This window comes from Natrix helvetica, assembly GCF_964273705.1.
Source record: "Natrix helvetica genome assembly, chromosome: 7".
NCBI classification, from domain to species: Eukaryota; Metazoa; Chordata; class Lepidosauria; order Squamata; family Natricidae; genus Natrix; species Natrix helvetica.
In genome coordinates, this window is record NC_138558.1 from 7,774,569 (window position 1) to 7,790,403 (window position 15,835).

Below are 15,835 nucleotides of genomic sequence, written 5' to 3' on the forward strand. Positions count from 1 at the left end.
ATCTATCTATATAAAAATGTGTGTGTATGTGTGTTTGTGTGTGTGTGTGTGTTCCAGCATAACTCTGGAACGCCTCGAGCAATTTCAACCAAACTTGGTACGCAGATAACTTACTCTCTGGAGAAAAATACTATGGGGGTAACAAACCCCTAAAACCCCTTGGGGCGTGTGTTCTGTTAAGATACAGCCTGTTGTGTCTTTAACTGGCTTCTATTGTACTGCCGTAAAATGGCTTCTACAGTACAGCGCAGTGGAGTTGCCTTGTTAATGGCTTCACAGTACTCCACAAGGGGGCTTCCCTCTGGTAAGGGGGAAAATTCAACATTAGAAATTACGTTTCGTCTGGACATTTCCCCCATGCAAATAAATACCCGGGCAATGCCAGGTTATCAACTAGTGCTAAATAAAATCCTGGAAAGTTGTGATTTATTGCCAAGCTCTAGTATAAAACTGTGAATAACTCCATTTATCTTTTAATTAAATCAACATTAATTAACTCCTCTTTTACAGTATTGACCAAAGTCAGAAAAGTAGGTTGAATGAAATAGTTTTCAGATTGCAGATTTTTTTAAAAAAATCTTGCTTTTATGATGTAAGCTGCCCATAGTTGCTTCAAAGCAGAGTATAATTTAATAAATATAGTTTTATAAATAATTCAAGGCAATAAACATACCTCTCCTTCCTTCTCCTGTTTCCCCACAACAAAAACCCTATAATGCAGTGGGCCTCAACTTCCCTTTAATACAGTTCCTCATGTTGTTGTGACCCCCAACCATAAAATTATTTTATGTTTTCCATATTTTTTCGAAAATATGTGTTTTCCGATGGTCTTAGGTGACCCCTGTGAAAGGGTCGTTTGACCCCCAAAGGGGTCCCGACCCAAAGGTTGAGAACCACTGCTGTAATGTGAGTTTGGCTGAGAAAGAGGGTTTAGGCCTAAATCACCAAACGGGCTTTCATGGCCAAGGCGAGACTTGAACTCACAATCTCCTGGTGATTAACCCAAAGTTATTGAACAGCTTTCATGCATAAAACAGGAACTAGAACCCCCAGTCTCCTTAACTACCACAAGCAATCTGGCTCTCTTATAATAAACCAGCTGATAACCCGGCGTTGCCTGGGTATTTATTTAACCTAATTCTGTATTAGGCAGGAAAAACAATGAATATAGTGTCAAATCAATCCCCCTTACCAGAGGGAGCTCCCTTGTGGAGTACTGTGAAGCCGTTACCATGGCAACTCCACTATGCTGTATAGTAGAAGCCACTTTAAGGCACAACAGGCTATATCTTAACAGAACTTGAATCCAAAATGCACACTATCACTGTCAAAAATACTGTAATTTGACACTATAGATATAATTCATTCCTTTTCATTTCAGCGGCCCAGGCGTTCCAGAGTTATGCTGGAACACACACACACAGACAGCCTGAGGAGTGTTAGGGGTGTCTTACTCCCACAGTATTTTTTTCCAGAGAGTTCCATAGTTATGTTGGAACACACAAACACACACACATATACGAAGAACACAAAATGTGTGGGGGTTTTCTCGAAATATTCTGGATAAATCAGATGTGTTTTAGGTTATTTGCCAAGTAAACTTCATATTTCTTCATATTTGCCATAGGAGGGTTTTTAATTTAGAAATTAAGCAGCCAACGAATTTGTTGTTAAAATCCTTCCTTCTGATGTTCTCAATGGTAAGACATCAGGGAATAAGGTCTACAAAAGTACTGCTAAATGTGATTAACCAATGCATCTTATGCAATATTTATTTCTTTGACTGGTAGAAACTGTTAGAACCTTTCTCTGCTCTTTGTCCAGATCATAAAATTACAACAGATAGAGTGCTATCATATAATTGCCTTGTTGTTTGTTTATTGCTGTCGCCATGATTTTTTTCCATAAGCCATGCAGAAGCTGCTGTTATATCAAGGCATATGAAAGGAGTTATTTTAAGCCATTTTGTATATATAGAAAACCCACTGCGTAGATTTATTCTTAGCTAGCGGGAATGCAGCATTCCTGGATTTTTATGAATTTAGGATAACGTGCAAGTCTTACCAGGAGATGAATCTGGACTAATTCTAAGAGTCTCGTATGTTGAGCTTTGCAGTACTGCTACTGCCTACAAATTCTGTGTATGTATGTATGTATTTATATATGTGTGTGTGTACACACTAATACCTACATACACACAATTTGTAAGACTTGCACGTTATACCACATAGTTTCTAAATTCTATAATGCAATGAAATCTAGAAAAAAAAAATAGGAATAAGATCAGTAGTGCAATCCAGCCGATTCTATCCAGTTCGGGCGAACCGGTAGCAGTGGGAAGCTCCGCCCACCTGCCCGGACGTCATCACGTCCCGTTTTTGATGCTCTGCGCATGCGGGCTCTCACATTTGCAAACCGGTAGCAAAAAGAAGTTGATTTCACCCTTGGATAAGACCTCTAACGGCTTGTTTGAAAATTGAGGGATTTCTTCATTTCCTTAAACAGAACAATTACAATCATTTAAGATATAAAACAACACTCATGCTGTGAAAGCAAAAAATGTTGGATAACGAGCATACTTTATTTTTTAAACATGATTGTCTTCTTCTTCTTTTTTTTTGCAAATAAACAATTCTGCTGGCAATTTTTTTATGGGGGCCCTTGCCGTATGTAATTGCAAGTCTAATTAAGCTAAATCAATAGGAAACTGAGAAAATAAAATTTCAAGAGCAGGCCCGCCCTCCCTCCCCAGGCATTCTTTCTTAGGCAATTTAAATAATTCAAATAAAAGTAGTGATCTGTTGCCATATGCTATGCCCACAAGAACTATCTTTAACATCTTCCTGGGAATTGCAGGGTACGTTTTTGTTACTATGCAGCAATTTGTTCTTTAAAAAAAAAAAACACTGTCAATTTGAAGATTTCGGTCTCAAATTTCCAATGAAATATTCAGGACTGTCTTAACAATCCAGAATCTTATCAGCACACAACCCTAATACTGGTGTACAACTACAGCCAGACCAACTCCAGGGATCATACAGAGAAGAAATAAACTGGACATGTAATATATATGCTATATGCTGTGATTTGATTTGTCTTAAAAACTCTTGAATTCCTGTCGTCCGTCCCTCCCTTCCTATAACCACAAAAACTCTGGAAAACGGGATTAGAAACACAGCTTTTTTTCTCTGTTATTTCAGGAAGTTTAATTTCCAGCACCAACACTAATTGCCACAGCAGAAATTAATTTAAACACCTGAATTTAAAACAAAAACAAGAAAGAATTGCATGCTTGCATCTCCTGCTTAAGAGCCCAAAATAAAATAAGATGCATTCCTCATTCTTAATTCCAGATTCGTGTGATTACATTTCCATTGTCAGTCCCAAGACGTCAAAACGTTTCTCATAATTTCAAGGTGTTGAGACTTAAGGGCAGGGCGGAAATGCTACCGGTTCGGGTCAGTTCGCCTGAACCAGTAGTAAAAATACTACCGGTTTCCCCGAACCGGTAGTTTAAAAATGCTAAAAAAAAAGGAAAAAAAATTCTGACGATGAGCTGTGTCGTGCGATTGTTGGAACTTTATTTTTAAACTTTTTTTTTAGCGTTTTTTAAATACCGGTTCAGAAATTTTAAAAAATGCTTTTAAAAAAAAGCTTTAAAAATTGGCCACGCCTACCCAGTCACATGATACACTCCCCCCACTAAGCCACACCCACAGAATTGGTAGGGAAACATTCTGAATTTCACCACTGCTTAAGGGGCCAAAAGGAAGTGCCTAGATAGCCATTTCGCTGGGGGGGGGGGTGTTATTGGGAGGGTAAACAGCAGCATAGCAGCCCTAGGCTACAAGCTCCACCCCTTTTCAACATGGCTGCCACTTTACCCCAGGCGGATAAGGGGCGGGACTTAGTTCACCTGGCTATGTAGTTGCTTTCATCCGCTTGATCTTGGCTTGATTTCTCTGGTGTGGACCCTTGCTGGGTTTGAGCAAGCCCAAAAAAAAAACAATGTTTGTCAGATGTCACATCTTTTCTATCCTGCTCTCACACAGAGAGTTGGTCTCTGACGGAAAGACCAGAAGCATTTGAAATGGGGATTTGCAGGCGGCTGTTGCGTAGAAGTTGGGTTGACAAAATCAGAAAGGAGGATGTGATAAGCCGCCTGGGAAAGCCAAGGGAAATCATCAAAACCATAAAAGAGCAAAAGTTAAGAATATTTCGGACATGGGATACGACACCCGGAAAAATACAGCATTCGTCACTTAATCCTCCAGAGAAAGGTTGAAGACAAACGAGGTCCAGGTAGAAGAAGAACCTCATGGCTTCCAAATCTAAGGGACTGGTTGAGACAAAAATCAGCAGTACTTTTTCGCGCGGCTATTGATAAACGCATGACGGATCCAACATCCAATGACGGATATGACACAAGAAGAAGAAGAAGAAAATAAAACAACAGGGAAACAATATTAGTCCACAGCACAGAGCAAAGGCTTTGGCATGCCCTTCCTTGTCTGAGAACAACAGTTTTAAAAGCAATTGATCTCCATGTGCCAGAGTATAGTCTGGTTGTGTTTTATGGCACGATATTAAAAACGGGGATCAATATACACTACAGGTAGTCCTCGACTTACAACAGGTCATTTAGTGGCCGTTCCAAGTTACAACGGCACGGGGAAAAAGTGAGTCAGGACCATTTTTCACACTTAACGACCGTTGCAGCATTCCCCCATGGGCATGTGGTTCAAATTCAGATGCTTGGTTGGCAAGGGGCTCCTATTTATGACGGTCGCAATGTCCCGGGGGGGTCATGTGATCCCATTTTGCGACCTTCTGACAAGCAAAGACAAGGGGGAAGCCAGATTTACTTAACAACTGTGTTACTAACTTAACCACTGTAGTGATTCGCTTACCAACTGTGGCAAGAAAGTCCATAAAATGGGGCAAAACCCATTGAATAACTGCCTCACCCAGCAAAAGAAATTCCAGGCTCAATCATGGCGGTAAGACCAGGACCACCTGTAGTCCTCTACTTATGACTACAATTGGGATCAGAACTCCCCTTGCTAAGCAAGGTGATTCTTAAGTGACCTGCACCCAATTTTAAGACCATTTTTGCCATTGGTTGTTAAGCGTGTCAACAGCAGCTGTTCATATGAAACACCTGGTCGTTAAGCGAATCTGGCTTTCCCTACTGACTTTGCTTATTATTGGAAGCTGGCTGGGAAGGTAGATCACCTGACCCCAGAGCACTGCGACTGTCCTAAATTTTAATCATGTGACTGTGGGGATGCTGTCATAGTCATAAGTGCAAGGACCAGATGTTGCTTTTTAAAATCCAGTTCTGACTTCATATGGTCACGAATGGTGGTAAGAACTCCTGTAAACTCACTTCGGTTGCACAGGTTATGTTTTTTCAGCTTGCAGCAATCAAATCTGGTTACACTGCACTACCGCACTAAAAAGCCAACCCATTTTTAGGCTGCATATACAGAGGGATAGAATCAAGATCACGTGAAGTGTTCATACCACTTTATAAAGCCTTGGTAAGGCCACACGTGGAATACAGCATTCAGTTTTGGTCGCCACGATGTAAAAAAGAATGTGGAGACTCTAGAAAGAGTGCAGAGAAGAGCAACAAACAGGATTAGGGGACTGGAGACTAAAACATATGAAGAACGGTTGCAGGAACTTGGTATGTCTAGTTTAATGAAAAGAAGGACTAGGGGAGACGTGATAGCAGTCTTCCAATATCTCAGGGGCTGCCCCAAAGAAGAGGGAGTCAAACTAATTCTCCAAAGCACCTGAAGGTAGAACAAGAAGCAATGGGTGGAAATTGATCAAGGAGAGAAGCAACTTAGAACTGAGGAGGAATTTCCCGCCAGTGAGAACAATTAATCAGTGGAACAGAAGTTGCCTCCAGAAGTTGTGAATGCTTCAACACTGGAAGTTTCTAAGAAGAAATTGGACAACCATTTCTCTGAAATAGTATAGGGTTTCCTGCCTAGACTAGACTAGAAGACCTCCAAGGTCCCTTCCAACTCTGTTATTATATTATATTATAGTCCAGTTCTCACAACTAGCCACAATAGCAACAGATCATTAGTTCAACACTATCTCCAAGGTCACCTTACCATCAGTTTTCACTAAATTAGTCTTCTTCAATAAAGCGCTATATGAATTGTTGAGTCTTGACGTCCTTCAGGATATCCCTTTACCCTTTAAGTGGTAATTCATTTAACTGTCTTTTATCACAATTACAATGTCTCCCCTCCTGTAGAGATTTTGTTTCTGCTTTTGAGCCAGAAAACCAAATGGGAAGGAATATATCTGTAGGCGGTACATATGAATGCGTTAGTCATGACTATTTTGGCATAAAACCTTCTCCAAATTAATTCAGACAGCTTTTCAATTTTTGGAACTGGTACCAATGCTGGACAGTAGTTAGAAAAATCAATGTAATAAATAAGAATACCCCGATGTATTTATTATTCCATAGGTTTAAGAAAATTCATAATTTATTATGACGTGCGTGCCATTTTGGGAGTAAACCCATACTTAATAGATGCTGCTTCCTCAAAAGTTAACATCAAGAGAATTTAGTAAGGACTGTTATTTATTGCTCAATGTTTATTCACAAGTCCAAAGCAACACAGATAACTCCTCACAACTCTGTAAGGGATGCAACAGTCTTTAATAGATGTACTCCCAGCATTTCTCACAGGTCAATAATGGAAGTGGGGACGTCATTTTTATTAGCACAGTTGCTAACAAATTTCTCTCCAAAGAGGTAAAAACAAAATCACCCTAAAATACAATCTCCATTCTGTTGCAATCTGAAGCAAAATACAAAAATTCTGAGAATGTACATCATATTACCGTAAAGAAAAGCCGCACGCTGCATTTCCTCTAGATATTCTAGAAAGACACAGGGAGCTGTTAAGAATCACACCGCCGCTTTTCTAAATTTAGATACGTATTTTTTTAAAGGAGTTTTTTTTTAGATGGCAAACCTGCTTCTCGCTACAGCCAGAATATTTTTGTCAAAGATCATTAAGAAAAACAGCACAAGAACAACACAACCACACAGCTGCACAACCGCACAAGGCCAGTCTGTAAAAAAGGAAGAGGAAGGCCATCTCCATATCATAGCCCCAACTGGGTTAAGCTGTCAATCTGGATCTCAAAAGGCAAAACAAAAAACAAAAAAACCCCAAACAACACACACACACACACACACACACACACACACACGTGTGTACACAAAATGTTTCTAAATGGGGCATCTCCTCCATTTGAAAAGGAAAAAAAAACAAAAATACCCACCAGGGTGGCTGAAAAGACCCTTGCAAAGAAAGGATGATTGATTACAGGACCCCTGCATTCCCTTGACAAGGGTGGGAGGGAGATGTCATCTCATTTTATGGCTGCAAAGAGAAGACCCCTGGGGAGCCACCCAGCTGCTGCCGAGTGGAGATGGGAGGGGGGGGGGGCAGAGGGAAGCAAAGACATAAGGGGGGGTGGTACTGAAAACCCCCATTATTCTCCCCCAATTTAACCGCAGGGAGTTCATTTATTTAAGATTTATCGGCTACCCAACTCCAGTTGACACGACACTTTAACACACACACATTCACACACCCTACCCTATAGATCACACCCACACTACCCTATGGATCACAGATCACCTCTAGGGCACCCCCAACAAGATGATCTACTAGCCCCCACCCACCCAAATTTTACTGGAGTGGTTTGCTAGGAAATAAAAAAAAACTTTAAACTTTTTCAAAGCACACATGGGGGGGGGAGGCACTTCATCCATCCCCCAACCCTCTTTCCCCACGTAGGGGTCTCTGAATCCCCTCCCACTCAGGAGAGTCCCATCCCCAATATCCTAGCCCCCTCAATAGTGGTCCATTCACTGGGGGAGGGGAGAGAAAGGCCAGCCAAAGGGACCCCACTTCCTTCTTCTCCCCCCCCCCCACCCCCAAATAAATAATACATGTTTTATAAAAAGCACTTTTCCCCCTCCAGGAGCTGAACAGGAAGAAGCAGCCGGCCTTGAAAGGAGGAAGGAAGAAAGGAAGGAAGGAAGGAAGGAAGGAAGGAAGGAAGGAAGGAAGGAAGGAAGGAAGGAAAGAAAATTTAGAAAAAGAAAAGAAAGAAAGAAAAAGAGAGAAAAGGGGAAATTTAGAGAAGGAAGGAAGCGAAAGAAATTTAGAGAAAGAAAGAAGATGAAAGAAATTTAAAGAAAGAAAGAAGAGAAAAGGGGAAATTTAGAGAAGGAAGGAAAATAAATTTAGAGAAGGAAGAAATGAAGGAAAGAAAAAGAGAGAAAAGGGGAAATTTAGAGAAGGAAGGGAGGGAGGGAAAGAAATTTAGAGAAAGGAAGAAGATGAAAGAAAAAGGAAAATGTAGAGAAGGAAGGTAGGAAGGAAGAGAAAGAAATAAGAAATGAAGGAAAGAAAAAGAGAAAAGGGGAAATTTAGAGAAAGAAAGAAAAGAAATTTAGAGAAAGGAAGAAGATGAAAGAAAGAGAAAAAGGGAAATGTAGAGAAGGAAGGTAGGAAAGAAATTTAGAGAAAGAAAGAAGAAATGAAGGAAAGAAAAAGAGAGAAAAAGAGAAATTTAGAGAAAGAAGGAAAGAAGGAAGCGGAGGGAGAACCGGGCCGAGGCAACCCAGAGAAGCCCAGTCGGGGGGGAAAGAGCCCCAAACGGGCCGAGAAGAGCCTCGCCGGCGGCCCCACCGAGCTCTCCGGCCGGTTCTGCCCACGAACCCTCCCGCCTTCCTCGGCCACGGGAGAGGCTCGTCGGGCTGCCTTCCACCCGAGGCCGAGGCCCGGCCAGGCTGGCGGTTGTTCCCCGCCGGAGAGGCCGAGGGAGCCGGAGGCGATTCCATCGCCGGACGCGTCTCGGGCACTTACAACAAGAAGCTCATGATGGCGGCGGCGGCGGAGCAAGAGCGGCTGCCTCGGCGCGGCTCCCAATGGCAGGCGGCCGCGGCGGGTGAAAGAGGAGGAGGAGGAAGAGGAGGCGGAGGAGGGAAGGCGGGCGGGCCTCCGCCGTCCGGAGCCGCCTCTGCTAGTCGCGCCTCCCCTGGCAGGGCTAGGGCCCGCCAGCTCCCGCCCTAACCAGGCAGGCAAAGGTGGGCACGATGGGAGTTGTAGTCCGAGGCGCCTGGAGGACGGGATGCCTGCATTGCGGCCGATGGAGGATCCCCCCCTTTTTTAGTTCCTCTGGGCCTCTCGGGCCTTCCTGGCTGCAGGTGCTATTCAACAGGTGCCTACCTGCCAGCCATCTCTCTCCTAGTATCATTATCTATCTACTTATCTATTTACATCTGTCTATCATCTATGATATCTCCCCCTCTCTCATTATCGACCATCTACCTATTTGCCTCTATTATCTATCTATCCATCCATCTTATCATTATCTACCAACCTATCAACCTCTATTATCCATCTATCATCTCTATCTTTTTATCCATTCATCCATCATTATCTACCGGCTATCTATCATCTATCTATTATTTATCTATTATCTATCATCTCTATCTTCATTATTGACCATCTACCTATACCTCTCTTATCTATCCACCCATCCATGTATCTATCTTATCATTATCTACCCCTATCAACCTCTAACATCCATCTATCATCTCTTTTTATCTATTCATCCATCAATTCATCATTATCTTCTATCTATATCTATATCTATCTACCTACCTACCTATCTACCTACCTACCTACCTACCTACCTAACGTTTATCTATCTGTTATCTATCATCTCTATCTTTATCATTATTGACCATCTACCAATTTACCTCTATTTATCTCTCTCTCTATCTATCATCTATCTATCTAATTTATCATTATCTACCTATCAACCTTTACCATCCATCATCTCTATCTTTTTAGCTATTCATCCATCTATCCATCTATCATCATCTACCATCAATATGTATCATCTACCTACCTACCTCTATCATTTACCTATGTATCATCTCTATCTTTATCATCATTATTGACCATCAATCTATTTACTTGTCTATTATCTATCCATCTTATCTAGCTACTTAGCTACCTACCTCTGTCATTCATCTATTATCTATCATCTCTATCTTTCTCTATCATCATCATCATCATCTACCATCTACCTATCAACCTGTCTGTCTGTCTGTCTTATCTATATGTATATCCCTCTGTCATCTCCTGCCTTTATTTTTATAAATGACATAAATATAAATTTATTTTTATAAATAAATATGGTGAACGTACATTGTACTCCTTCCTATTTTTCTCCTCACAACAACAACCCTGTGAGGTGGGCTGGGCTGAGAAAGAGGGACTGGGCCAAAGTCCCTCAGCCAGCTCTCAGGACATGCCTAAGGTGGGACTAGAACTTAGGGATTGGCCTAGAGCAGTGTTTCTCAACCTTGGTAACTTGAAGCCCCCAGCCAGGGGATTCTGGGAGTTGAAATCCACAGGACTTCAAGTCGCCAAGGTTGAGAAACACTGGCCTAGAGTCACCCCGCTGACTTTCATGGTGCCTTAATCATTAGACCAACTTTTCAACACCTAGAAGAATTGCTCAGGTGGTTTGCGTGATAGATGTTCTTTGGACTTCGTATTTGGGTTTTACCTCTATAAGCTGCCTGAAGTCATGAGTCAAGCAGCCATATAAATTTTCTTAATAAATCAATAAATAATAAACTAAACATTATGACCTTTTGAGAGGTCATTGCTTTTTATGTAGTCATGTCCACAGCAATCCCCAGTGACATCCACATGGTGCAATTTCACTATGTACTTGAGTACACAGCATTTGTGTGATGATACCATGTTTCATCAGTGGCCTCCCACTGTATGGGTCCAACTCATCTCATAGTATTGTGGGGAAAATAAGAGGAAGGCATGTTGGATATGTTTGCTGCAGTGGTGGGTTTCAAAATTTTTTAGAACCTCTTCTGTAGGTGTGGCCTGCTTTGTGGGAGTGGCTTGCCTGCCATGTGACTGGGTGGGAGTGGCTTGCCGACCATGTGACTGGGTAGGCATGGCCAACTTGTAAAATGTGGTGAAACTCACTTAACAACGCTCTTGCTTAGCAACCAAAATGTTGGCTCAGAAACTCTGGCATTTGAAGCACGCAAGTCTTAAAGCTGTCAAGTTACAAGACCCTTGCACTCCTAACCCTTTAGGAAAAAAAACCCCCAGGGGTGTTCAAACTTGACAGTTTTAAGACTTGTGGACTTCAACTCCCAGAATTCCTCCTCCAGTCATGTTGGCTCAGGAACTCTGGCATCAAAGTGTGCAAGTCTTAAAGCTGTCAAGTTACAAGACCCTTACACCCCTAACCCTTTAGAAAAAAAACCCCAGGGGTGTTCAAACTTGACAGCTTTAAGACTTGTGGACTTTAACTCCCAGAATTCCTCCTCTCACTCTTCATCTTGATGATGTGCGGATGGGGGAGGCGAGGGGGGGAGGGAGCTGGAACCAGTTCTAAAAGGCACTGTAGATTTGTGGAACCTCTTCTATAGAAGAGGTTAGAAATGGCAGGAACCCATCCCTGGTTTGTTGCCTCAAATTATTTGTAAAAATAATAAAGGTGAGATACAAGGAAATAAATCATAATCCTCATGGTCAGATGGTTGGCTTGCTTTAGATGTTCCTCATGGCCAACCCAAAAGGGGGGGGGGGTTCGTTGTGGACAACCACAGGTGATGCTCTCTTGTCACTGCTAAGAATCCAGAACCAATGGTCCACTGCCCTTCCTCAGACTCATGTGCTACTTTAGTTTACTTTATTGTCATTGCACCTCGTACAATGAAATTAAATGCCATCATCAGTGTACATTATAACTATAAAAATAAAACACAAACACACGTCCTTAGCATTCTATACAATTGAATTGAAAACCTGACATTGCATTAATTTTGCACTATACCGTAGAATACAATATAGTTGCTGCCCTGGGAGAGAAGCTGTTTTACAGCCTCTTTGTCCTTGTTTTTATTGTCCTGTACCATCTGCCAGATGGTAATTGTTAGATCTGGGCAACGAGAGACAGACTGCGGACACGAAGTGACTTAACAGCTCTTTATTAGGAGTAATAGTGATCCAGCTTACTCTGAGGTCGGAGGGTTCCCCTTTTATAGGGAGTGGGCACGCCCCTCGACCAATCAGAGGAATACCTGTTTCCCGCTGTAGGAGCGGACCAGAGGGAAGACTTATCCCGATATATGTTAATATCTAACACCCCTCCCCTCCTAGATGGGACGTTACGGTAGGTGACATAGTCCTTTAGGTAGGTGGGTGTTTGTCTTGCTCGGGCGGAACGTCGTAGTTCAGGTTGGGTTGAAGTGTTTGCAGGATCGGGTGCATGTTGGTTCGAAGTAGTTGCAGGATCGGGTGCATTTCCTTTTTTCCGTTCTGGAGGTCTTTCGCTTTCGTTGCTTGGGCATTCAGGAGCTAGTTCGGCTGCGTTGACTGGGGGTTCTTCAGCTGCGTGCGTGTTGTCCTGTTCTACGCTTAGCTCGCCGGTGTCGTTGTTCCCTGCGATGGAGTTTTCCTGCGGTTGGCTCTCTGTAGACAGGAAGCTTTCGCCTTCATCCCTGATGTTGGAGTGTGTAAGGCGACCTCGAAGTTGATCGATGTGCCTTTTCCAATTCCGCCCATCTTCTAGCTCCAACAAATACGATCGAGGACCCGTGATGCCAATGACCCTTGCTGGCATCCACAATGTCCCCCCTGTGTAGTTGTGAGCATATACTGAGTCCCCTACTCTGAAAGACCGGACCTTACTTGTAGAGTCTGGGGGAGCCGTGGCAGAGTAATTCGGGTGGAGCCGGTCCAGGTGAGACCGTAGGCGGCGACCCATGAGTAGTTCAGCGGGGCTCCTACCCGTCGTTGTGCTCGGGGTAATGTGTTGAATGAGGAGGTAATGGTCAATGCGTATTTGCCAATCACCTGGACCCATCCTAGCGAGGGCCTCTTTCGCGAATCGCACCATTCTCTCTGCCTGACCGTTGGATGCTGGATGGAATGGCGCGATGAGGGCATGCCTGATCCCCAAACCCGCTAAAAATGTTTCAAACTGCATGGCCGTGAATTGGGGCCCGTTATCGGATACTAAAAGATCTGGTAGACCATGGGTGGCGAAGAGCCGCCGAAGAACCTTTATGACTGCCTCTGCCGTGGTTGACGTCATTAAGACTACATCTAGCCATTTAGAATAAGCATCTACAACTATGAGGAAGGTTTGACCCTGGAATGGCCCTGCAAAATCAATGTGTATACGTGACCAGGGTGCCTTGGGTTTCTCCCATTCTGTGGCGGGCGCTTCCGGGGGTGCTGGTCTCGACTCCTGACATGGGTCGCAAGTGGCCACCCACTCCTCTATTTCTTTGTCCATGTTTGGCCACCACACGTAACTTCTCGCTAACGCTTTCATTCTTACGATCCCCGGGTGACCCATATGCAAAGCATCTAATACATTTTTTCGTAGAGCATAAGGAATAACAACTCGATCCCCCCACAACAAACATCCCTGTAATACTGAGAGTTCGTCCCGTTTCGACCAAAACATTTTGAATTCCGGGTCCACATTTCCCTTCGGCCACCCCCTCCATACCCAAGTTTGCACTTGCTTTATTAAACTGTCTTTAGAGGAGAACCTTGCAACATCGTAGGAAGAAACCGGTCCCGAATCCAAACAGTCAATGAGCAATACCGGTACTTCTGGAGTGGGGTCTGGCAAAATGTCTGGTAATGGGCAACGGCTGAGCGCGTCTGCGTGTCCTAGAGTGGAGCCCGGTCGATGAATTAACTTGTAGGAGTACGCAGCCAGGAAAACAGTCCACCTGGTCATGCGTGGAGAAAGGGAGACCGGAGTGGGGCGGTTTCCCGCCAAAAGTCCCAACAGCGGTTTGTGATCTGTGATCAGTTCAAAATCGCGGCCGTAGAGGTATTCATGGAAACGTTTTACACCCGCTACGGCAGCCAGTGCTTCTCTGTCCATTTGGCTGTAGTTCCTTTCGGCCGATGAAAGAGTTCTGGAGTAGAAAGCAATGGGTGCTTCTTTTCCGTCGGGCATCCTGTGGCTGAGGACTGCTCCAACTCCAAAAGGCGATGCGTCGCAGGTCAATACTAGCGGTAGAGTCTGACTGTATTGAACAAGTAGTGAGTCAGCGGTGAGCAGGCGCTTTACCCCGGCGAAAGCTGCAGCTTCGGCTCGTCCCCATTTCCATGGTGCGTTCCTCTGGAGTAGACGGTGTAGAGGCTCAGCAACGGTCGCCTTCTGTCTCAGAAAAACGCTGTAGAAGTTAAGTAATCCGAGGAAGGCCTGCAACTCGGTCTGATTCCGTGGTGTGGGGGCGTCCTGGATCGCCTTAATTTTCTTTGAAGTGGGGTGTATTCCCTGACCATCGATTCTATAACCCAGGAATTCTACACTAGGCACGTTAATTTGGCATTTTTCTTTTTTAAGGCGGAGACCCTTTTCTCTGATTCTGGCCAAAACAGATCTGACTCTTTTGTTTAATTGCTCCTCATTTGCAGCGGACACCAAGATGTCGTCAAAATAGGGGACGACTCCTGGTATCCCTTGCAAAAGCCGTTCCATGACGCTCTGGAAAAATCCTAGGGCAATGCTTACGCCAAATTGTAGCCGGTTGCATTTGAATGCTCCTCTATGCGTCACTATAGTTTGGGCCTCCGCTGTGGCGCTATCCACTGGCAGTTGCTGGTAAGCTTGTGCCATGTCTAACTTTGCAAATATCTTTCCTGGCCCCAACGAGTGCAATAAGTGCTGTACTACAGGCACAGGATATGCGCTCTGTTGTAGCGCGACATTAATTGTGCACTTATAGTCCGCGCAGACGCGGACTGATCCGTCTGGTTTGACTGGGGTCACGATAGGTGTTTCCCAGCGCGCGTGATCTACCGGCTCAAGGATCCCTTGTTCCACTAACTTATCTATCTCCTTATCTATTTTTGGGCGGAGTGCAAAAGGCACTCGTCTCGGTTTAAGTCGGATTGGCGCCACATTTGGGTCTAAATTAAATGATATTGGTTTGCCCACATACTTACCAAGACCGGGGCTGAACACATCCTCGAACTCCTTAAAAATCTTTTCAGCGCTGCTGTTTCTCACGGCGTTGATTCCGGTGACTTCTAATCCCAGGGCTTCAAACCAATCAAGCCCCAGAAGGTTCTGCAATGGCGCGCTGGCGATGGTCACGGGCAGCTGGGCTTCGATGTCCTTGAAACGGATGCGGAATGTGCCTTGGCCCACGATGGGGACTTGGTTCCCCTGGTAGTCTCGTAGCAGGACGTCTGGAGCACGCAGTTGGCTCTTTCTGAGGCTAGGGATAGCCTGTTTCATGGATGCCCATGAAATGATCGTCAGGGTTGATCCTGTGTCAACTTCTAGCTCGCAGGGTGAGCCCTCCAAGAGGACTGTGACTTTCAGCCTTTTGGGCCGCTTAGGGCGGACCTGATGTATCGTGGTGAGATACGTTCGCAACTCCTCTCTCTGGGTCAACTCTATCTCATCGTCAACATCCTGAAAATACTCTTGTTGAGCGTCTTGATAGAACGCTCTTTCAGCTCTCCGTGTGTATTCTCTCTGGGGATACGCTCGCTCACTTCCTTGTGAGTAGTCTCTCTGGGAATACGCTCGTTCAGCTCTTTGGAAATTTTCTCTCTGGGTAAACACTTGTGGATTTCTCTCTGGGCGCCCTTTTTGATTTCGCCAAGCCCCTGGGTTGGGCTTCTGTTGGCGGTACATGGGTGGCTGCCGTGAGGCAGGGACTCCGCTCGGCACACTCGTGCGATGTGCC

At 44.2% G+C, this 15,835-nt stretch overlaps 1 protein-coding gene across 1 annotated transcript in view; it reads right to left on the reverse strand.

Moving 5' to 3' along the window:
- MOB1B (MOB kinase activator 1B) overlaps window positions 1–9,090 on the reverse strand; it is a 42,016-nt gene extending 32,926 nt beyond the window's left edge. Inside the window, exon 1 of the mRNA XM_081959597.1 lies at window positions 8,922–9,090. Coding sequence (XP_081815723.1) covers window positions 8,922–8,935 — 14 coding nt within the window. The 5' untranslated portion in view covers window positions 8,936–9,090. The remainder of the gene's footprint in view (window positions 1–8,921) is intronic.
- Window positions 9,091–15,835: the final 6,745 nt, after the last annotated feature.